At 38.5% G+C, this 23615-nt stretch overlaps 1 protein-coding gene across 2 annotated transcripts in view; it reads left to right on the top strand.

Moving 5' to 3' along the window:
- The window catches only part of Dipk1a (divergent protein kinase domain 1A), a 111187-nt gene that overhangs the window by 80821 nt on the left and 6751 nt on the right, over nt 1–23615 (top strand). For both annotated transcript variants that reach the window (XM_004841258.4, XM_087213128.1), the window contains one exon: nt 21860–21967. In XM_004841258.4, the coding sequence (XP_004841315.1) occupies nt 21860–21967 (108 nt within the window). The remainder of the gene's footprint in view (nt 1–21859; nt 21968–23615) is intronic.

Below are 23615 nucleotides of genomic sequence, written 5' to 3'. Positions count from 1 at the left end.
TTAATACCTAAAATAATACTATAAAAATCCCCAAAACCCATTTTATAAATGCAGAAAAATGACCCAGAAAGAAGAATTGCCTGAGATGATGGAGCCAGAATTTGGCCCAATTCTGTCTCTATGTAAAGTTCATATTCTTTCTGCTATCCTATGTCAGAAGAGACTAACAGAGAAAGTTATAATCCAATAAAGCTAACAAAAAAGATGCAAAACTTATCTGGTTACCTTCATCGAAGAAGGAGAGTGCAGGAGTTATATAATCAATTATAATAACTAACATGCAGTGTACCAAAACTATTTCAAATATTTATTCCCTTCAAAAGAGTGCTTGCCTAGCAAACACTAGTACAAGGCCCAGGTTACAGCCCCAGTACTGAAAAACAAACCCATGGATAAAATATTTTTCTGGTCAAATATATTTGGAAACATAGAGTTAGACAAAAACTAAATAAATAGCTGACTTTCCTGAAGACTTCTCAGCATCTTCAATATAGTAATATGTATTACACATCTCCAAGAGAAACTAAATATATTTGAATGGAAAAAATACACACACATCCCTTTCCAGGAAGACCTATTAGCATCATCTGGAGATTTTAGAAATACTCTTCAAAGAGATTAAGCCAAAATTAAATGGATATGACTTTAAGTATATTGTATTGATATAACATAAAATATAAGGCACATATTGGTACATATTCTGTCATAAGTGAATTATAATTGAAGTGCCTCATTTTTCACTTTAATTTAATTTCCCTTTAATGTAATTTGTAAGAAATGGAAATAGAACCTAATTGTAGTATAATTTGATACTTGTCTTTCTAAAACTTGAAAATAATGAAAAAGCTTTCTAAGTTTAAAATACATCATTTTTCTAAGGCTGGCTTTAGAAACAATTACAGTTACTCTGCATTTGGAACTATGTTTTATAACCCTATCATAACCAGTAAGGACAGTATAGTAAGATAATATTAATACTGCATAGGAACTATGGGGTTAGAACTAACCAGAAAAAAATATTTTAAAAGTAGATTTAAAGCTTCAAAGACCTAACATGATAGTGAAGAATTACTTGATCAAGATTTGGGGGATGATGAGATTTGAGAACAGTCAGCTTAGTTTTAACAGTGAGCTTACTTTTTGTGGCTGCTTTTGCCTGGAGATGTATGCCCTGAAATACAGTTTTAGGGGTGTAGGGAAATAAAAATCTAGTCCCAGTCCAGTCAAAGGTGGGAACTCTTGTACACTATTCTCTTGGGCCAAGACCCTGAAAGGCTAAAGCCCAGGAGTAAATGTGAACTAAAAGAATTTCAGAATGAAGAGCTGATTTTTGTAATTTCCTGTACTCTGTGTAAATTTGTTGATTCTGAGCATAGCCAAAAGGGTTGGAGAAGGCCAGGAGTGGTGGTGCACACCTGTAATCCCAGCACTCAAGAGGCTGGGGCAGAAGGATCGCCACAAGTTCAAGGCCAGCCTGGGCTATATAGTGAGTTCAAGGCCAGCCTGAACTACATAGCAAGACCCTGTCTCAAAAAGTACATAAAAATATCCCCAAATATGAAAAACTCCGAGTTCATATACTTCTGATCACAATGATTTCAGATAAGGGATATTCAACTTGTATATACATACAGCAATATATGAATATGAATACAGCCTTTAAAAAGAATGAAATTCTGATGTGTGCTACAACATGGATAAACAATTGTAAACATATGCTAAATGAAATAAGCCAGACACAAAAGGACAATATTATATAATTCCATTTATATGATGTACTTAGAATAACAGTTACATATAAATTGGGAGAAGGTAAAGGAAGTTAAAGTGTTTGAGGTTCTTACAATATTATAGAATAAGGTAAAAGTATTAATTAACTTTAGACTTTGATAATTCATGGATGCATATTATTTCTGGGATAAACTCTGACATTGAAAAAGTATGCCATTTCCTAACTAATATAGAGAAAAATTGAATAAAAGAATACTTGGTTCAAAAGAAGGCAAGAAAATAAAGTAAAGTAGCAGAGCAGTCAGAAAAAATGGAAAACAGGTAGTAAGATGACAGATGTCATAGACTGATTCCCCTAGGAGACAGATTTAGAGACTGAGATTTGCCTGGAACAAGTCTATCAGGGTGAGCTCTTGGGAACAATGTCTCTAGGGAGTGAGAAAGCAGGATGAGGGGCTAGGGATTTAGCTCAGTGGTTTTGGAGCCTGCTGCGTAAGCTCAAGGACCCGAGTTCGATCCCGGGTACCAAAAAAAAAAAAAAAAAAGAAAGCAGGATGGGCCAGAGGGAGAAGTAAACAATGCAGTGTTGCAGAAGTCTGTCAGCCCTACAGGGGACTCAGGAGCTAGGATGACCTTCTAAGGTCCACACCTTTCTACCCTTTTATGGACCACTCAGTGGATGCAGCTTCCCACCTTCACATCCACCTCTACAAGAGGACATGATCATGAGCAAGGCAGTGCTCTACCTGACAGAGTCTTAAAAGGAGCTCAGCTGAGAGCTATTTATACCTCTGCTCCCAGAAGCTAAGGGATTGAGTGCTCCTGTCCTAAAGAAGGAGATTGGGGGAGGGGGGCCTACTATAGCAATAACTGTAGTATGTTTAAGCCCAAATATGTTGAAAATTATATTAAATGTAAATTCACTAGTTGTTTCAGTTAAAAGAAAAAAAGATGGGCTGGGGATTTAGCTTAGTGTCTCCATACCTGCCTCTCAAGTGCAAGGTCCTGAGTTCGATCCCCGGTACCAGGAAAAAAAAAAAAAAAAAGATGATCAGGCTGCTTTTAAAAAATAAAAATTAACTCTATTATGTTTGTAAGAGACACATCTAAAATATAAATCTGTCAGAAGCCAGATTTGGTGTTACACGCCTGTAATCCCAGCACTCGAAGGCTGAGGCAGGAGGATCACCACAAGTTTGAGGCCAGCCTCGACTACATAGTGAGTTCAAGGCCAGCGTGAACTACATAGCGAGACCCTGTCTCAAAATATAAAATAATATAAAATAAAGATAAAGATGTTAAAAGTAAAAGAATAGAAAAGCATGGAAATATTCAAATTCTAACAATATGTGTGTGAATATATATATTTTTCATGTTGTATTTTATACAGACTATAGCCAGTGATGGCGAACCTTTTAGAGACCAAGGGCCAAACTGCAACCCAAAACCCACTTATTTATCACAAAGTGCCAACACTGCCATTAAACCTGAATACTGAGGTTTTAGTTTAGAAAAACAACTCATACATTAACATCTTTTGTCTTAAAAGAATAACATACATGCTGTAGGTTGCCGCCACCACAGGACTATGCCACCTTCTTTCCTTCTTTCTTTTGTGTCTTTTGTTCAGTTGAACCTAAAGCCTTGTACATGCTGAGCACAAGCAGTACCACTAAACCAAACCCCCAGCTCTTATATATATTTTTTCCCAGTACTAGCAATTGAACCCAGGGATTTTGTGCTGAGCTACATCCCCAGCTCTTTTTATTTTGAGACAGTATCTTACTATGTCGCTAAATTGCCCAGGCTGGGCTTGAAGCTGTGCTTCTCCTGCCTCAGCCTCCCAGAGTGCTGGAATTACTGGCATGATCCACCATACCCAGCCCTTATACTTCTTCTGAAGTCTGAATTAGCCTTTACTGGGTTGAAATATAATATATTTTAAATGTGTTTCTCCCATGTTTCAGTTTTACAATGTCTAAGTAATTGTTTGACCTTTTTATAAATTATGGCAGTATCTACACATTCTTCTTGTCCTGGTCATCCTTGTTTTGAAATGTGGAACCTAAACCAACTGTTTCTTCCTCTCTATTACTACATGGACTACATGAACTGTTCTTTTATTTAAGTGGACTCAACTGAATCAGAGTATATAAGTTGTGAATTTTAAATTTTAAGTATTTAAATATACAACTGGATTATCTCAAAACAGTATTTAGGAAATACATGCTTGTCAAAGCATTACTGTATTCTGTATATAAGCTTTGAGCAGATTTCATCCAAAATCCTCAATTAACATCTTTGTGAACTAAGGATTATTATAGACACAGAAGATCCAAAAGAGGATCCACAAATATTATTTACTAAAATTTTAAAGTATAGATTCTTTTCTCCCCTTTGAGAGTTAGCAATGTTGATTTTATCTTTTTTCTAGTTTTTTTTCTTGTTTTTAATAATTTAATATTTATTTGCAGGGTAACTGCTATCATATAATGATCACATTTTAGAAGAGGTATTTGTCAGTCTGTAAATATTTACTGAATTCCTACTGCCTGTCAGTCATTATTCTAGGTGCTGGGGACACAGTGGTAAGTGAGTGAGATATACAGAGTCCATGTTTTAAGAAGCTTCAATACTCATAGTCCTACATATACAATAAAAACAAATAAATAATTGACAAATGAAGTGAGAAGATACAGTTGCAATATGTAGTAGAGAATAGCTAGGGATACTCCCTTAACCAGAATGGCTGGGAAGTCTCCTTGAAAAAATGGCATTTTGAACTGCAACCTGATGAGAAGAAAACACTGAGAAGAAAATCTGGGCAAAAAGCACGTAAGGAAGGTCCAGAGAATGAAGCCAGCTTGAGAAACACAACTGGTTTCAAATGTAGTTTGTGAAAACTTGTCTTATTATTTTTGTCACACCATGTGTATTTTAAGATATTGGATGTTAAAAAAAAAAAAAAGATATTGGATGTTAATGGTATGGTCCACTGAATGTGAGGAACTTCTTAATTACCAGTAGCTCAACCATGTTGAATCTCAGTACATTGGAGAAAATACCAGGCTGGAATCAAAGCACCAGCCTCACCCTTTCTCATGATGTGCTGTGTGCCCTCATTTCACTGCTTTCTTCAGCTCCATTTTACAGGTGAGAAAAATATCTCTTCCCTACCCACATCATACATTTCATGAGGATAAAGCAGAATTGAACCAATTAACCTGACCCTCTAGCACTGAATGATGCTCTGATGTATCTATTGGATATAGAGAAGATTCTCAAGACCTTGACTTGCTTCATTTGGCTCGGAACAAGTACCCCAATACTTGTAATTGCTATGTCCATCTCTGTAATTCAGAGATGTCTTAGAAGATTGCTGTAGCTGTCCCAATAGGGCATTGCCTCCAGGCTGAGATCATTGTCTAGGAGCTAGGGATGGCAGGGTATCAGTAGAATTTGACAAGCAGTTTACATTTGTTTAACAATTAACCCATTTGGGCTTACATAGTTTTCTTCTCAGTATCTCTGTCCATGTCTGGATGAGGGGTCATATCTGTTGTTGTTATTCAATGTTGTACACATTGAAGTAAGAGAGCTTTAGTGTTGACTTCGAACTTTGCCATTTCCAAACTGTCAAAGCTTTGGCAAGTTACTTATATTTTGTAAAATAGTGAGTATAATACCTCACAGGTGATTTTAAGGATAAAATGAGTTCAAATATTGAAAGGCTTAATGCCTAACACATAGTATTCCCTCTAGTTTCTGCCCTTAAGTTTGACTAGGAAGATAAGACATCTACATACATCACACAACATTATATGACCAAATAGATCAGTGAGAATACTACCAGAGAAGCAAACTAATATAAAGAGATTTATTGCAGGAATCTGATTTATGTAGTTGTGGGGACTGGCTAGTCACTCCCTAATCTGTAGAGTAGGCTGTGAGGAAGGGCAGGCTGCAACTTGTGGGCATGGGCCAAAGATACTCTTTATATGCCGACTTTCTTCATTATCAGGGAAGTCACAGTACTGCTCTTAAAGCTCTTCAACTGCTTGAATCAGGACCACCACTCCTGATTATCTAAGATAATCTTGCCTAAAGTCAAGTGTTTATGGACTTTAACCACATCTACAAAATACCCGCACACCAGTACCTAGATTGTTTGCTTCCATAACTGGAAACTATAGCCTAGCCAAGCTGACACATCAAAAGACCATTACATCAGGTTAAAAATCACTATTACAAATAGTTATAATACAGAAATGTAAAAAAGAACCTTTAGTGAATAGAGACATCATTGTAGGTAGAATAGTGGAGAAAGGATTGTTCGAAAAGGGAGAACTTCTGTGGGGCTTTGTAAGATAGAATTTGGAAGTCCAGGAAGGAGAGTTTTTTCTCCTCCTAATTATAACCTGGCTGGCCTTAGCACTTTCATCACAAAGAATAAAACACTGATTAAAATAGGCCAGAGAATACCTAAAACTATGTAGTAGCTACTGAGCTTTAGAATTAGTTGGAGCTTTTGTTTGCCTCTAAGTTTATGTATTTTCCTCTTTTTGTCTTTTTATACTAAAATTTAAAAACAAACTTAGAATGTTGAACAAATCAAATATGTATTTCATGTATATTATATACTGTAGGTGAAATAGTCTAATTTAGTAATCAAGCATAGTCCTTATTCGAGCATTAGAAATAAGTATAGTGCAGGGGAAGGGGGGAAAAATAAGAACCAAGAGAGTATGTAAAGGTGCATATCTCCGATGATGAATGTCATTATATTATACACCTAAAATGTACAAATAAAAGGATATACAAAAAAAAAAGAAGTAAGTATAGAATATTAGTAGTATTTCTCTGAGATAGTCCCTAACCAATGGATAATCCTTGTTAAGAGATTTGGGTGGTATCAAAACTGGACAAGGAAAAAAAAAACTGGACAAGGACACAATAAAAAAAAAAACCTGTAGACCAATATCCTTGATGAACATAGATGCAAAAATCCTTAATAAAGCCAGGCATGATGCTGCACATCTGTAATTCCAGAACTCTGGGAAACTGAAGCAGGAAGGATTGCAAGTCTGAGCCCAGCCAGGTTAATTTAGCAATATAGTGAGACCCTGTCTCAGAATAAAAAGAGCTGGGGACATAGTTCACTGTAAAGGCCCTGGGTTCAATCTCTAGTACCACCAAAAACATCCTTAATTAAGAACATATACCATGATCAAGTTGGCTTGATTTCAGGGATGCAAGAATAATTCACATACCCAAATCAAAAGATGTAATACACCGCATAAATACAATCAAGAATAAAAATTACATAATCATCTAAATTGATGTAGAAAAACCTTTGACAAAATTCAATATGCCTTCATGATAAAAGCCCTGAAGAAACTATGTATTCAGAGACCATTCTTCAATACAGTAAAGGCCATATATGACAAACCCAAACCCAGCATTATTTTGAGTGGGGAAAAACTGAAAGTATTTTCTCTAAAATCAGGAACAAGGCAAGGATGCCGGGAAAAAGAAACCCTTCTATATTCTTCATGGGAATATAAAGTGGTACAACCACTATGGAAATCAGTATAGAGGTTTCCCAAAAAATTAAAACTAGTGGGCCGGGGATTTAGCTCAGTGATTTCACCACCTGCTGCACAAGAGCAAGGACCTGAGTTCAATCCCCAGTACCAAAAAAATATTTAAAAATAAAGCTACCATACGATCCCCTATACCACTCTTTGGTATATACCCAAAGGAATTAAAGTCAGCATACTATAGGGATACCTGCCTATCCATGTTTATTGAAGTACAATTCACAATAGCCAAGATATAGAACCAGCCTAGGTGCCCATCAACAGATGAGTAATAAAGAAAATGTGCCATATATACACAATGGAGCATTATTCAGCTGTAAAGAACAACAAAATGTCATTTGCAGGAAAACGGATGGATCTAGAGATCATCACACTGAGTAAAATAAGCCAGACTCAGAAAGACAAATATGGCATGCTTTTTGTAATACTATGTGGAATCTAAAAAAAGATGACAAGAAAGTAGAAGAGAGCCTATTAGTAGATAGGAGGAAGGGACTAATGAAGGGAGGCTAAAGGTGGGGACTCAGGATTGGTAATAGAGGGGATGATGTGACCAAAATATATTATGAGCATTGAACCCCCACCTCAAATATGAAACTAGGTGAAGGATGGGGCAAGGAGGTGATGAGAAGTTGCTGCCTACTTGGCTCAGCCCCTGGTTCTTTGGCACTGGCCTATAGTATTTTTTAAGACTCAGGCAATCTCAGTCTTGGTATACCAGGAAGAACAACTGATCAGCACAATTGTCACCTTGGCTAAAGTAGTACAATCAACAGTAACAATATCATCAATCAATAACAGCCTAGAAAATGACAAACTGTGGTAAGTATTAATTTGCCACCTTTAACATATGAACTAGATTTGTGGATATAAAACAAAATCTAAAATGAGCCAGAAAATTGAATTCAGTAAATAAACCCTCAATATGGCAAATTTACCTTTAGGGGAGAAGCCTTAAAAGTGGTTGGGGGAAAGAGAAATAGAAGAAGAGGAAGAGATTCTAATCAAGGCTGGAGGACAAAGGAAGATCATAAAAACTTTAGGAAACTGGTGAAGAAGACAGGAGGAAAAGGGAAGAAATAAAAACAAGAACAAAAAAAAAACAAAAAAAAACTAGAAACCATGTTCACACTCATATAAAAACAAGAACAAACAAGAAAAAGCAAAACAAGAACAAAAACCAGGGGGAAAAAAAGTAAGAAAAGAAAAAAAATGTCTAATTCAAGGCATGTCTCTGCTGTCACTGGTAGACAATGTGGGCAGACAGAGTCCAGATCTGCATTGATTAATCCCAGCAAGCCAAGCGTTGTTTTACTGTGGGGTAGTGGATAATCCCAGTAAGCCTGTACCTTTAGTTCCATTGAAGCTTAGGATGGTTTCTAGCTATGAAGCTAGAACCCAATTTGTTGCCACAGTCCTTATGCCTCCTGCTGGCTTGAAATCGCCCCCTGACTTTTTGCCAACTTGAACTTGGAACCCTCACTGGGACACTGGGAGTCACTAGATGGAGCGGAGCCAGCCAGTAGCTTGTACCACTGCTTGTTTTAAGTTCCGAGCTCAGTTGGCTCCACTCCAAGATGGCTACCAGCCAGTCGCCCTCTTCTGGGTGATGCCTGAACCCGAATAACTCACCAGCCACTGCAGTCTGCTGCAACCTCTGCTCTGATCCACTGGTTCATTTCTCCATGGAGGCCTCTGGGGTCACCAATAGTCACCGTGCATCCACAGGTTTAACCTGCCATTCCCACGCCATAAGCCTGGACTCAGGGAGAAAGCACCACCTGCCACCTCCCTCCTCTTTGTTGAAGTCTTTCTCTTTGCTCTCCCAATGGGCTTCAGTTCTCACTTCAGATCTTTCCTGGGTCCTGGGGACCCAGTTCCCTCCTTCTTCTCCTCACACCACTATATTCCAGTGTCAGGACAACAAGTCTCAGAGAGGCTCTTTCTTTGCTGCTCACCACTCTGCCATCTTCCCAGAACAGGGCAAGGATGTGAAGGGGGATAAAGATTTAGATAATGCCGTAAGATTGGTGGTATTCTTAATGTATCTAAGCTTCTAGAAAGCTAGAAACCAAAACTGAGGTAAATTTTGCACAGGAGCCCTGTATAATGGTGCATACCTATAGTCCCAACTACTTAGGAGTCTGAGACAGGAGAATCACTTGAACTCTGGAGTTTGAGACCAGCCTGGGCAACCTAGCAAGACCCTGTCTCAAAAAAATGTATGAAATTTCCTACTCACATCTACTATTTATGGCTTGACTCTAGTGAGGTGAATAACAGGCTTTTAAAATTCTGCAAATGGAAATGGAATGGGAGTGATATACCCAGAAACACCAAGGTTAACTTGTGGAAGTTGTAAGGAATGAGAACTATATTCTGCTCTTTTTTGTTTAAAAGCAGCTCTGTAAAAATGAGAGTAGCCCCTAACCCTAGTCAGATGTGCTTGGAAGGATCCTTTTCTTTTTCTACTTGTGCTTTTTTTCTTTTTTCCACCAAACTGATTTTATGTTATATGATTTATTATATACTTTATTTGACTACAGAAACCCCTAATTTAGTCATTATTCCAGCACATTTTATTTGGTGCTTACCTATAAACAAATTTGCACAGTTTAACTCTGTAGGTGAGTCCCTTGACAGAGCCTATTTTCTTTGCTGGTTATTATAAAAAGAAAAAACAGAATTAGGAAGGAATTTTCCTTCTGTGCCTTTCTCAGAACCACTGTGTTTGGTGCTGAGATCTCCTGACTCACTCCTGAGTGACTGAGAGTTCAGAGTCTTCCGGGGTCATACGAGGAGTCGCTCTCTCCTACTCCAGTGGACCTATGTGGCTGTTAAATGAGCACACCTTTAAAACAGAAGCATTAGAGCCAGGGATTTAGCTCAGTGGTTTCACCGCCTGCCTCACAAGCACAAGGTCCCGAGTTTGATCCCCGGTACCAAAAAAAAAAAAAAAAAAATACAGCCTAAAACAGAAGCATTAGAAGATGAAAGGGCCTTTAAATTTTATTACAATCTCTTCTAAAACTCAATTACTAGGGATAATGGTCTATTGCTTAAGACAAGGAGCTTAAATATACTAAATGTAAGATATTGAGAACCATGTTTTCTGTTAGTATATATAACTGTGTTTCATTTAGTTTTGCCTTTCCTCGGGATTGATTATGTGACTTGATAGGTCCATTTTGTGCCATTATCCCTTATTTTTTTAATGTACTGAACCAGTGCTTCTTGGAACATACTATTTTTAAAGTAAAAGCTTAATTTTTTCCTTTTAAGAAAAGTAGAATGCTGTTCCACTTATGCCAATTTAGGTTAGGTTGCCAATGTCTTCTTGTGAATTTATAGAACAGTATTTATTAAACAAGTAACAACCTATTCTTAACACATGTGAGCCCTATTGTAAGGGTAATCTTATCAGTTGGGTTACATTGTAATTTCTGGTAGTTTTTATGTGTTACGCCATACTTGTATCATGTGCTGTTCACCATAATCCTTAGATGGTATCATTGTTATTAATATTATTCCTGTTATGTAATAGAGAGACTAGGGGTGAAAAGCAACTTAGAAGAAATAAGCCAGCAATAAATGCTATGTTATTTTAGTTAAACATTTAGTTTATGATACCAGGTGGGTGGTACATACTTGTAGTCTCAGGACTTGGGAGGTAGAGGCAGGAGGATCTCAGGTTTGAGGCCAGCCTGGGCTACCTAGCAAGACCTTGTCTCAAAAAACTCCAGCAACAAAAAACTTAACATGTTTGTGATGAGGCAGTAATTCGTATGTCTTGCTGCCAGGTGATTTTACCCAGTGGTGGTACATGTATGACTACCCCATAGGGCAGCTTTTTACTAATTTTTTTTTTTTTGGTACCAGGGATCAAACTCAGGACCTTGCACTTATAAGTCAGGCAGCGGCACCACTGAGCTAAATCCCCATCCCCAGCCCAGCTTTTTATTAATTTTATTAGTAAAAAGACCAATAAAGTGATTAGATCCATTTGTATCACCAATGGTACAAGCCACTCAATGGGATAGTCATGCATATACCACCAGTGGTTCAAACCAGCGGGAATGTATAAAAAGTGAGCCAGGTGTGGTAGCACACACCTCTAATCCCAGCACTCAGGAGCTGAGGCAGGAGGATCTCAAATTCAAGACCAACTGGACTGCATAGCAACACCCTGTCTCAAACAAACAAAAAGCCATTTAGTTTATGACTCCTAGTGCTGTGTTAGACCCTGGGGATGAGGCATGTCCCCATCATGGAGATGCTTACAGGCCAGTAGGGGATATGGAGAAGTAAAAAGAAAAAACACATCACTGAGGATGTGGGAGTAGGATTGCTAGATGTAGCAAATTAAAATACAGGATGCTCAGTTAAATTTGAATCTAAAATAAACTAAGAGTAGTTTTTAAAGTGAGTCCCAAATATTGGCAATAAGCAACAACTATTTTTTTAGTAAAATGTGTCCTCTGCATTATTTTACTGGGCAACCCTAATGAAGCAGATCCCAAAGACTTTCTGAAAAAGGTTATGTCTGAGCTGAATTTTGAAGAATTGGCATGTGCAAGGCTAAAAAAATATGAACCATTCTGCATTTCAGGAATAGCAGGGACAGTTTACACAGTGAGGTAAGCAGGGTCAAAATCATAAACGGCCCTATATGTCTTATTAAGGAGTTTGGGTTTTATCTTCAGGGCAATAGGAAGTCAATAGAAGTTTCAAAGCAAGGGATTTCTGTCTCAGATTTATGCTTTAGAAAATGTCACTAGTTGTAGTGTAAAAAATAGATTAGAGAGGGGTAGAGAGAGGGGTACAGGACTGGCAGTAGAAATGGAGGGGGAGAAAAACAGCTTCATAGGATATGAAGGAAATAATCTCATTGCCAGCACCATTTGAATTTGGGGAATTGATAAAGAAGAAATTTAGGAGAGCTCATTGTTTCCTCCCTCCATGCCTGGGTAAGACAGTCATACCTTTCTCTGAGGTTGGTTACAAAGGAGGACAGCTTAGCGGGGAGGGGGCAGGAGACAGTGAGTTCACTTGGATCCGGCTGACTGTGAAGCACTTGTGGGCTGCCCATATGGAGACAAGTGATTCCCAGGAAGAACATGAATATTTGGCTCAAGAGAAAAACCTGGCTGGGAGAGAGCCAGGGGTTCCTCAGAGCTATGGAATAAATGTCATTGATGTTGGTATGCAGAGAAAGCAAAGAAAGTAGAGCAAACCCCTGGAATACAATAATATTTTGAATAGTGAGAAAGATAACTCCATTAAAGAGAACTCATAAGGAATTTCCAGAGGAGAGAAACATAAAGAGAGAAACTGTTAGGAAAGAAGTTTTAAGCAGTGAGATCAACAAAAACAAATGCTGAAGAAGGTCATATAAAATAAATATAGACTATTTAACAATATGAATCAATGAATAAATATAAATTATTCTTTACATAAACATTAAAATCTGCCATTCAGATTTCATTGTTAAAAGTGTCATGAGTATTTGTGAGAATGAAAAGTCATTGCTGGGCATGGTGGCTCATGCCTGTTATCCCAGCACTTGGAGGTTGAGGCAGGAGGATCACCTCAAGTTTGAGGCCAGCCTGGGCTGCATAGTGAATTCAAGGCCAGCTTACACTACATAGTGGGACCCTGTCTCAGAACAAACAAACAAAATCACTGAATACGGACTGCTATCTCCAGAAACTGTGCTAGGAAGTGGGGTTTTTTTGCTGTTGTGGTAAAACATAAATAACATTTACCATCTTAACTATTTTTAACTATATAGTTCAGTACTGAGATATTTTCACATTGTTGTGTAGCCATCTCCATAACTTTTGAAAAATTAAAACGCTATACCTATTGTACAATAACTTGCCTTTCTCTTCTCTTCCCTCCATTCCTTGGCATCCACCATTCTGTTTACTTATCTAAATGAAATCCTACAGTATTTTTCTTTTTTAGTGACTGGCTTATTTCACTTAGTATAGTGGCCCAAAAGTTCATCCATGTTGCAGTACATATCAGAATCTCCTTCCTTTTCAAGGCTGAATAAATATTCCATTGCCTGTCACACATTTTATTTATCTGTTCATCCACTGATAGACATTTCCATTGCTTCCATATTTGGGCTGGGAAGTTGTTTCAAATTAACCTAATCTACTTTGGTCTGCCATACTCCTTAGTCTTTTTTGAAAGATAATGGGATCCTGACAAGATAAACTTTATTCCTGTAAGGCAAGATTGGCTCAATATTTGAAAATCCATCACCATTTTAAAGGAGTAGAAAACTATGATTATCTAAGTTGATGGATTTAACAAAATGTAATAAATTCTTAGCAAACTAAAAGCACAAAGGAACTTTCTCAACCTGACTACACAAATATTACAGCCAATATCATGTGTCAGGGTAAAAGTCTGAGTGTATAATCACCAAGATCAGATCAAGGCAAGGATGTACATTTTCTTCACTTCTATATTTTACTGAATATTCTGGCCACTGTAATAAGACAAGAAATGTAAATAAAAGGCATAGAGTTTGAGAAGAAAGAAAGAGAGAAATAAGGAAAAGGAGGGAAGAAAGAAAAAAAAGGAACCAGTTGTGGTAGTGCATGCCTTTAATCTCAGTACTCTGGAAGGCAGAAGGATCATGTGTTCCAGCCCAGTCTATACAATTTAGCAAGATCCTTTCTCAAAAAAATTACAAAGGGCCAGATATTGTGGCCCAAAATTTCATCCATGTTGCAGTACATATCAGAATCTCCTTCCTTTTCAAGGCTGAATAATATTCCCTTGCTTGTCTCTCTCTCTCTCTCTCTCTCTCTCTCTCTCACACACACACACACACACACACACACACTATATATATATACTATATTCTCACTGATATATATATTCTCACTAGTATATATATTCTCACTGATATATAATATATAATATCTATTATAATAGTATTTTATATATATGTATCTCCTGAGGGTTCAGTCACCAGTGTTGTGAAAAGAAGGAAGGGATGGAGAGAGGATAGGAAGGAGAGACGGAAGAAAAAAGAATAAAAGAAGCTGGGAGTGGTGGCGCACACCTGTCAGGAGGCTGAAGCAGGAGGATCACCTCAAGTTCAACTCACTACATAGTGAGTTTAAGCCCAGCCTGAACTATGTAGCAAGATCCTGTCTCAAAAAAACAGAAGAAGGAGAAGGAGGGGGAGAGGGAGGGGAAAAATGGAATTTATGCAACCTTATTACTAGGTTATAATGAAAATAATTTCTGGTATACATAAAGGCATTTATTCAGTCAAAATATTTACTTGCAATAAGTAAATTTATTTTGCAATAGTCACAAAACATTCCATGTAATCTGTCTGTAAGTTCATTGATATTCTAACTGTATTTAAGTGCTCTCTCAACGTGCATGAGACATTTACTCAAGGCAGAAGCAATGATCCTCCCAGTGTGGCTTCTGTTATGTTATAATTAGCACCAGGCAGCTAGAAGTTCTAAATTAGTAAATCTTAAAATGTGATTTCAGACCAGAAGCATCAGCATCTTCCAGGGAACTTACTAGGAATGAAGATTTTCAGCCACACCCAAGACCCCTGGCTCAAAAACCCTGAGACTTGGGTCCAACATCTGTGTTTCCCAAGTGCTCCAGGTGATCTTTGGACTTCCGCAATGTTTGAAAATCTCTACTATAGGGGGCTGGGGATTTAGCTCAGTGGTTCTGCCGCCTGCTTCACAAGCGTAAGGTCCCAAGTTCGATCCCCAGTCCAAAAACAAAAAAACTTTAGGGCCGGGGATTTAGCTCAGTGGTTCTGCCGCCTGCTGCGCAAGCGGAAGGACCTGAGTTCAATCCCCGGTACCAAAAAAAAAAAAAAATCTCTACTATAACATGACTAACTTGGGAGTAGTCTCCTTAAAGAGAAAGATTATAGCTCCACCTGGTTCTTATACCCTCTTCATGAAAGGGCATAAAATATAATTTAGCCAACCCACACATCTTAAATACCTTTAATTTCATCAATAAGGGGCCAGAGATTTAGCTCAATAGTTCCACCACCTGCCTCGCAAGTGCAGGGTCCCAAGTACGATCCCGGGTACCAAAAAAAAAAATTTCATCAATAAAATCCCCAATTTTTTTTGATACAAAGTCTCACTATATAGCTCAGGCTGGTCCTGAACTTACTCTGAAACAAGCTGGCCTCAAACTCGTAGCAGTCCTCCTGTCTCAGCCTCCTGAATGCTGGGGTTACAGGTGTGAGGCATCATACCCAGCCTAAAATCCAAATTTTCTAGTTAAAATCTCAGAAATGGGGCTGGGCATATAGCTCAGTGGTAGAATGGTTGAGGTCCTAGCATGCACGAGGTCCTGGGTTTAATTCCCACCTCTGGGGAAAAAATGCTGGGAAATCGTCAGTCTTGATTGAGATAAGGAATATAGAAGCACAGTCACTGCCTTGCAGCATTGGCTTCCTGTAGATCTCTAGCCAAACACTTGTGCGTGCCTGGTTTAAATATTAGATGCACCTGGTCTATAACCTGTGCGCACACATGCGCACACAACCACACACACACACCCCACAGGTACTCTGCTGTGTGTACTTGGGATTTTAAAATACATTATGGTCATTACACAGAAGGGAAGAGCCAGGTGTACACCTGTAATCTCAGCACTCTGGGAGGTTGAGGCAGGAGGATCACAAGTTTAAGCCAAGCCTGAGCAACTTAGTGAGACTTTTTCTCAAAAAAAAAGGAAAAAAAATTTAAGGCTGGGATTTGCAGCTCAGTGCAAAGGCCCTGGGTTCAATGTCAACCACCACCACCCTAAAAAATAAATAAAAGAAGGGAAAGAAAGTATAGAGACGTGTACGTGTGTATGTGTACAGGGAGAGAGAGATTTGGACAATTTGACGACTTTCAGTGGTTAAGAGAGAAGTCAGCAGGCTGGGGATTTAGCTCAGCAGGCATAGCGCCTGCCTGGCAAACGTGAGGTCTTGAGTTTGATCCTGGGAACCAAAAAAGAGAGAGAGAGAGGGAAGTCAGCAGAGGGAGAGAATGGGGATTGAAGATAAAGTGAGTGTGAAGGTTTAAAATAGCTGATTTGGGGAATGGAAAGGGTGTTGACTAGAGACATGGAGGACTTTCAGGCATTGTGAAGAGCCCAGCTGTTCCCTACTCTCTCCTCCCCTTAGGAGAAACTGAAGTCTGAAATTGATGTCTGAAATAATTTTTAGAACATGGATCTTAGAAAATGATTTAGAGCCTAGTACTATACATGTGCTCATTATTATTGCCCCCTTGTGGTACAGCTCCCATAGTTTATGAAATTCCTTCAACAGGAGCAGGTTTTGTAAAGTGCAGCTAAATGCTGCTATCTGCTGGTATTATGAAATATGTGCAAGCAAAGTGTGGTGTTTATTAGATGACTGAAATAAAAATCTTAGGAGTGGAAAACCTTTGACATTTTCTGCTGACTTTCTTGTTGTAACGTTGAACATTCTTTATAATTTTTGTGTGTTTTTATTTAGGAGATCATATTACTTACAGTAATTATGGTCTGTGTGTATGGCCATGCCTGAAAAATAAAACAAAACAGTATGTGGCTGACTGTCCCTTCCACACAAGTGTGTGGGAATTTGTTTCTGGCTTGTGATGAAAACCACAAGTTGAAGAGCCTGTACTTTGTGACTACCTCTTTGATGCAGAGTTGGCTTTAGGCCTTTGCTCAAAGCAAGAAATTCAATTCTGCTGGTGAATACCAGACTAGTCTTCACTGCTTACCAGTGTGCTAATAAGATGCCTAGTTTTTGCTTTGAAACAAAAAAAGTTTTAGATATTATGGAAAATATTTCCCCAGTGAGTGCCCCCACGCACACCCTGGGGACTGAGCCCAGGGCCTTGTGCATACAAGTACTTGACCACTGAGCTACACCTTTTTTAGTTTATTTTGATGAAGGATCTCACTAAGGTGCCCAGGATGGCCTTGCACTTTCGATCTTTCTGCTTCTCCCTCCTGAGTAGCTGGGATTATAAGGACGTGCCACCTTGCTTATTTTTTTGTTTTTTAAGAGACAGAGTCTCCCTATATTGTCCAGGCTAGTCTGGATCTCCCGGGCTCAAGTGATCCTCCTGACTCAGCTTCCAGAGAACATCTGAAACTATAGGTGCACACCAACATGACCGGTTCCCAATGAGGTTTTAAAATCAAAACCACTACATTCTTTATGTTGGTTAATTAAGATACATTTACTGAAAACAGATGTGCAACAGTGCTATGTACTACAGGGGACAAGTTGAGAGATAAATGTAACCCAGTTTCTGCCTTCAAATTATCTTACTTTCTAGCAGGAAAGAAAACATGAGTGCAAATGATATTAGATTTGGAATACTGTACAAGGAAAGAAGAGAGGAAGAACATAGGGTCAGGAAAGAAATATACAGCCTTAAGATTATTCATTTGGAAGGTGGATGTTCAGAGAGGGCCATGTTTAAATCCTGACCTGAGGGTTAAGGATCAAATTCAGGAGCCCATAGTCAGTACCAATGAAGGAATAGCTCTTTCAGTCCTATCCCGGAAGTGTTCATCATAGAATTACTACTTCTTCTGAATAAAAACCTAGCATACACTTTACTCACCTAACTGGCAGGTGCCCTTCACCTGTATTTATGTGCTGAGCATTATGCAAAATCCCAAGGAAACAAAAAGAACAGTGCTGACCCTGCTTTGAGTTGCTTGTGTGGAGGGAAGAGTGTGAGTAGAGAACTTTCTTGAGAATTGTAAGGAGGGGCATCTGACCCAGTCAATAGAAAACCTGATCTGTTAGTTTCTTTCCCACATAAATAGATCTAGTTCTTTTACCTAACTGGTCAAAAGCACAAGCCCTGGAGGCAGGTGGCCTGGGCTCTGACTCCAGCACCACCACTAACCTGCTCTGCAGGTTCCTTAACCTCCTTTGCCTCAGTGTCTTTGTCAATGAAATGGAGATAATAGTGATTCCTGTTCCATAGGGACTTTGTGAGGATTAAAGTGATATACGTGCCAGGCTCTTAGGATGATGTTGGTATACAGAAAACATGTGACAAACACCTGTGTACCTACCACTTTCTTGACAGATCATAACCTTTTGTCATATTTGCTTCATTTTTCAAAAGAAATAAAATATTACAGTTATGGTTCAAGTTCTCTATAATCCTCCCCGATAGTCTCCTTCCTCCTCTAGAGTAACTACCCTCTTGAATTTGGTGTGAGTTCTTGACATCATGTTTTTATACTTTCTCTATGTGTACATGGTATGATAAAAAAATAATAATTTAAAGGAGGGGAAGTTTATTTGCTTCGTTTCAGAAGACAAAAGATGTCCAGTATGTCCATATGAGGGAGAACAGGAATAATGGTAATATGTCTTTTACTGTAATAATTTAAAAATAAACACTCACCATATTTTTTAGAGGATTCAGTCTATAGTACCTGGCTTGAAAGTAGAATCATCATAGCGGAAGGGTGTGGCACTGGAGAGCTGCTTAGGTGAAGGCAACTGGGAAGCACAGCAGAGACACAGTATCATAGAGGAAGGGGCCAGGGACCAGATATGGACCCCGAGGTACTACTCGACCTATCCAGACTCATCCAGAAGTGTGCTTTACCAATCCCCCTAGCCATCCATGTTCAAATTCAAATTATTAATTTCTTCAAGAGATGCTAGTGAGCCGGGTATGGTGGCACACACCTGTATTCCTAGCACTTGGGAGGCTGAGGCGGGAGGATCACTGTGAGTTTGAGGATGGCCTGGGCTACAGAGTGAGTTCAAGACCAGCCTGAACTACATTGCAAGACCCTGTCACACACACCAAAAAAAGCTAGTTCAGAAAATTTATTATCTTTTACTTGAAAGTTTGGCTGTATAAAATAAGAATACATGTTATTGAGTGCTTAGTAATGTCACAAGCATTCTGTACTTATTATACCATATAATCATCTTAGTAATGCCATAAATCAAATACTCTCAACCTTTGCTGCTTATAAATGAGAAAGCCAAGACACGGACAAGTCACATGTCCATTCTCAAGGACTGTACTGGCATTTTACTACCATTGTCTTCCCCAAATGTGGCTGTGGAGAAATCTGGCGCTAATCTAATTTGTTTGCCCTCAAAAGTGCCTTGATCTTTTTGCCTAGATGCTCAAAGAATATCATTTTTGAAGTCCAGTAAATGTGAAAGGATATATCATAGAAGTCAGTTCCAGTTTTCCTTGGGATGTTATATGTCCTTTCTACCTATAGATTCAAGTATTCTTTCATTTACATGACATGTCCTTGAATTCTACTTTGAATATTTTTTCTTTTCCACTTATTCCTGTTCTCCCTTTTGTGAACACACTGGACATTTTCCCCGCCTGTGTCTGTAAATTTATCTCAAATTTGTTTTTATTTTTTAAATTTCCATTTAATTTGCTCACTTTCCTGAATATAGTCCTCATAAGCCATACTATATTTTTATCCTTTTTTGCCATTCCTTTCCATCATTATTTACAAAGTGGCTTTTATTTCTAGGATTTTTCTCTTTTTCTTCCTTTCTGAATCCTGTTAGCTTATTTTACATTTCCTTCTGTTGCCTCAGCATTTCTTCTGCTTTGAGGTCTTATTTTAAACTGTTTCAGTGAATTCTTTTTATTCACAGCAATATGTTCAGTCAGCTTCATGGTAACATTTTTCTGGAAAATTTCTTTAACATTTGCACTCTCTATTCCATTCTTTATACTCTTTCCTTCCTCCCTCCCTCCCTTTCCACCACTCTCCCCCTCTTTTAGGGCACTGAGCAATATCCCCCAGCCTTTTCTACTTCTTTTTTTAATTTTGAGGCTGGGGACTGGGCATGATGGTGCAGTCCTGTAATCCCAGCACTCAGCAGACAGGCAGGAGGATTGCTGTGAGTTTGAGGCCAGCCTGAACTACATAGCAAGACTATGTCTCAAAAAAAAAAAAAAAGACTTGAGTCAGGGTCTCACTAAGTTGCTAGGCTGGCCTTGAACTTACCATCTTTCTGCCTCAGCCTCCTGAGTAGCTAGGATTATAGGCAGGTGTGACTGTGTCCAGCCTTCCTAATTCTTATAAATTTACTATATAGATTTCTTGCTTGTATTCTTTTGATATTTACTCATTCTTGTGTTTTTTTTTGTTTTGTTGTTGTTGTTGTTGTTGTTGTTTGGGACACACTCTTGCTATGCAGTTCAGGCTGGCCTTGAACTCACTATGTAGCCCAGGCTGGCCTCAAACTCATGGCAATTCCCCTGCCTCAGTCTTCCAAGTGCTGTGGTTACAGGCATCTGCCACAACGCCTGCCTATTACTCATTTCTATGTAAAATGAGTCTTCCCCAACCAGCCATTCGTGCATTTGTATGAAGCAACTAGTACAATGAAGCTGCCTGTGATTCTGAGTGTGTGTGTGTGTGTGTGTGTGTGTGTGTGTGTATATCTGTGTTGTGTGAGAAAGAAGGAAAAGGTGAGGTAGAAAGACTGAGATACACAGATTGGCTTAGGTTCTATCTTTCTAGTGGTTACAGTGCTGCTCATAACATAGTCTTCTAGCTCTAGTTTGTCAATAAATTGCCTCCCACAAATAAATATTAAAGGATTTTATCTCTATTACATGAGCAGTCACCTCTGCCCTGTACTACTGCCTTGTACTCCTTGTTTCATGATGCCACATAGAGTCTTGGGAAGTTCCCACAGCTTGTGCCCCGATGCCTTCATTGTAAACCAAGGTGGTATTTGTGTTCCTCAGATTCTCTCCTACCTGGTGCCCTGCTAACTTTGAGAACTGAGGTCACAGCAGGTACTTGATCTCACCCTCCTTCTGGACTCTGGTGTAATCTCTGTTGAATTTAGTACATCATCCTTATTTATGGTGCCTGGAGCCAAAGGATATCTTGTTTATCAAAAAGAATTTGCATTCATTTTTCTCCTCTTGTTTTTGTGTGATCTCAAGGATGAAAAAAGTAGCAGATAAAACTTTATTTTGTTGTTTTAAGTTATTGTGTTATTTTAAACTTTTAATTTTACTTTAAAATCAGAGTCATTATTTTTAAATAGCCTCATCTGGGTGTACCTATAATCCCAACATAGTTTGTAATCCCAGCTGAAGCAGGAGGATCACAAGTTCAAGCCTTGCTTGGGCAGCTTAGCAACTTAGCAAGACACTGTCTTAAAATTTTAAAAAGGGCTGGGGGTGTAGATTAGTGCAAAGGCCTTGAATTCAGACTACAATAAACCAAAGGGAGCGGGGAGTATGCCTCTGTTCTTAGAGAGAGTAAAAACCATGTTAAATGGGAAAAATCATTCCAGAATTCTGTGCACATCCTAGGAGCAGTGAACCTTAGCATATTGCAAGTTAGAATCAGAGCTTGGATTCAAATCCAGGTCTGTCTAAATCCAAAGCCTGAGTTCTTTCCTTGAGAGAACTTTGTCTTTGCCAGATGTTTCTTCTTATGAGCATTTTAAATTAACTACTTCTTTATTTCTTGGTTTTTAGTGTGACAAGTACAAGACTGGAGTTATTGATGGGCCAGCATGTAATAGCCTTTGTGTTACAGAATCTCTTTATTTTGGAAAATGCTTATCCACCAAGCCCAACAATCAGGTATGAACATTGAAAATAAACATCACAGAATGTCAATGAGCTCTAATTTTATCTTAAACTAAAAGCTTCATTAAAATAATTTTTTTTGCTGTTTTTTGGTTTTTGGTACCGGGGATCGAACTCAGGACCTTGTGCTTTCGAGGCAGGCGGCAGCACCACTGAGCTAAATCCCCAGCCCCATTAAAATAACTCTTGAACAAGAGATTTAGGACATTACATGTATTTTAAGTTTGAATGCTTTGATTCATTCATTCAAAAAATATGAATTCCCTAGTCACAGAATATTCCAGACATTGTTTTAATTATTAGAAATACAATGATGGTTAAGACAAACAAGATTACTTCCTCTATGAACCTTACATTATCCCACAGGGAAGCAGATACAAATGGTTGGTAGATAAGTAAAAGTAAACAAGGTAATTATGAAATATGGAGTGTTCTATGTAGAGATCCACAGAGTGAACTGATAAAAGAATGCAAGGAGTGAGCTAGCCCAGATGTGCTTTAGAGGAAGGAAGCCTTCAGGGAAAATCTTTCAGAGATCACATCTGAGCTCATACTTGAATGTAGAATTAAACTATAGCCACAGGATGATCAAAATCATAAAAGAGCCACAAACAACTGGTAAACATAATGAAAAAAGTTATGTCTCACTTATCATCTAAGAAATATAAATAAAAACAATAAAATACCATTGAACTAGAAGAAAATACAAAACATCCTTGGGCCCCCAATGGAAATTGCATTTTTTCCCCCTCCAGTAGGGGGGATTGAATCCAGGATCACTGTACACTGAAGTAAATCTCCAGTGTTTTTGTTGGGGTTTTTTTTTGGCGGGGGGGGACTCAAGCACTCCCTAAATTGCCCAGGCTGGGATTGAACTCACAGTTCTTCTGCCTTCATCTCCCAGAGTTCTGGGATTGCAGGCATGCACCCCTGTGCCCAGCTGTACTTTCTGTTCTAATATGAGAGAAGATGCATAATAAATGAGTGGATAGACACATAAGTAATGTCAGACAGTGCTAAAGGGTATGAGGAAAACAAAGCAAGGTCCCGAGTTCAATCCCTGGTACCAAAAACAAAATTATAAGGGCTAGAGATTTAGCTCAGTGGTTCTGCCACCTTCCTCGAAAGGGTATGAGGAAAACAAAACAAGATAATGAGTTAGAGGCAACTCAAGGATAGAAGAACCTAATGTAAGATAAGGGGATTAGGAAAGGCCTTTCAAAATGATATTTGAGTGGACCTTCGAATGATGTAAAGAAGCCAGCCAAGGAAGATCTATAAGAGTACATTCCAGAAGGAACCAATAGCAAGTGAAGCAGACCATGAAGCAGAAGGAAGCTTGGTAGGTTCCAAAAGGAGAAAGACCGGAGGGGCATAGAAAGCCAGGGAGAAAGTGTTATAAGATCAGGTTGGAGAAATAGACCAGTACAGCTCAACAGGCTAGGAAAAGGCTATGAGCTTTATTCTAATTGAATTGAGAATTCATTGGAAAATTGATGAGATGTAATCTTTGTATTAATATTATTATTAATTAATACGACCATTTTTAGGTGCTAGAGATTGAACCCAGGCCCTTTAACATACTAAGAACACACTCTGCCATGGCATTGCATCTTGCTCTTTTTACTTTTTGTTTTGTTTT

Source organism: Heterocephalus glaber, unplaced genomic scaffold, assembly GCF_053883595.1.
Source record: "Heterocephalus glaber isolate CG9 unplaced genomic scaffold, H.glaber_assembly_v1.0 deba00001442, whole genome shotgun sequence".
NCBI classification, from domain to species: domain Eukaryota; kingdom Metazoa; phylum Chordata; class Mammalia; order Rodentia; family Bathyergidae; genus Heterocephalus; species Heterocephalus glaber.
Note: the sequence above shows the minus strand (reverse complement) of the source record. Positions and strands in the feature narration are given on the sequence as shown.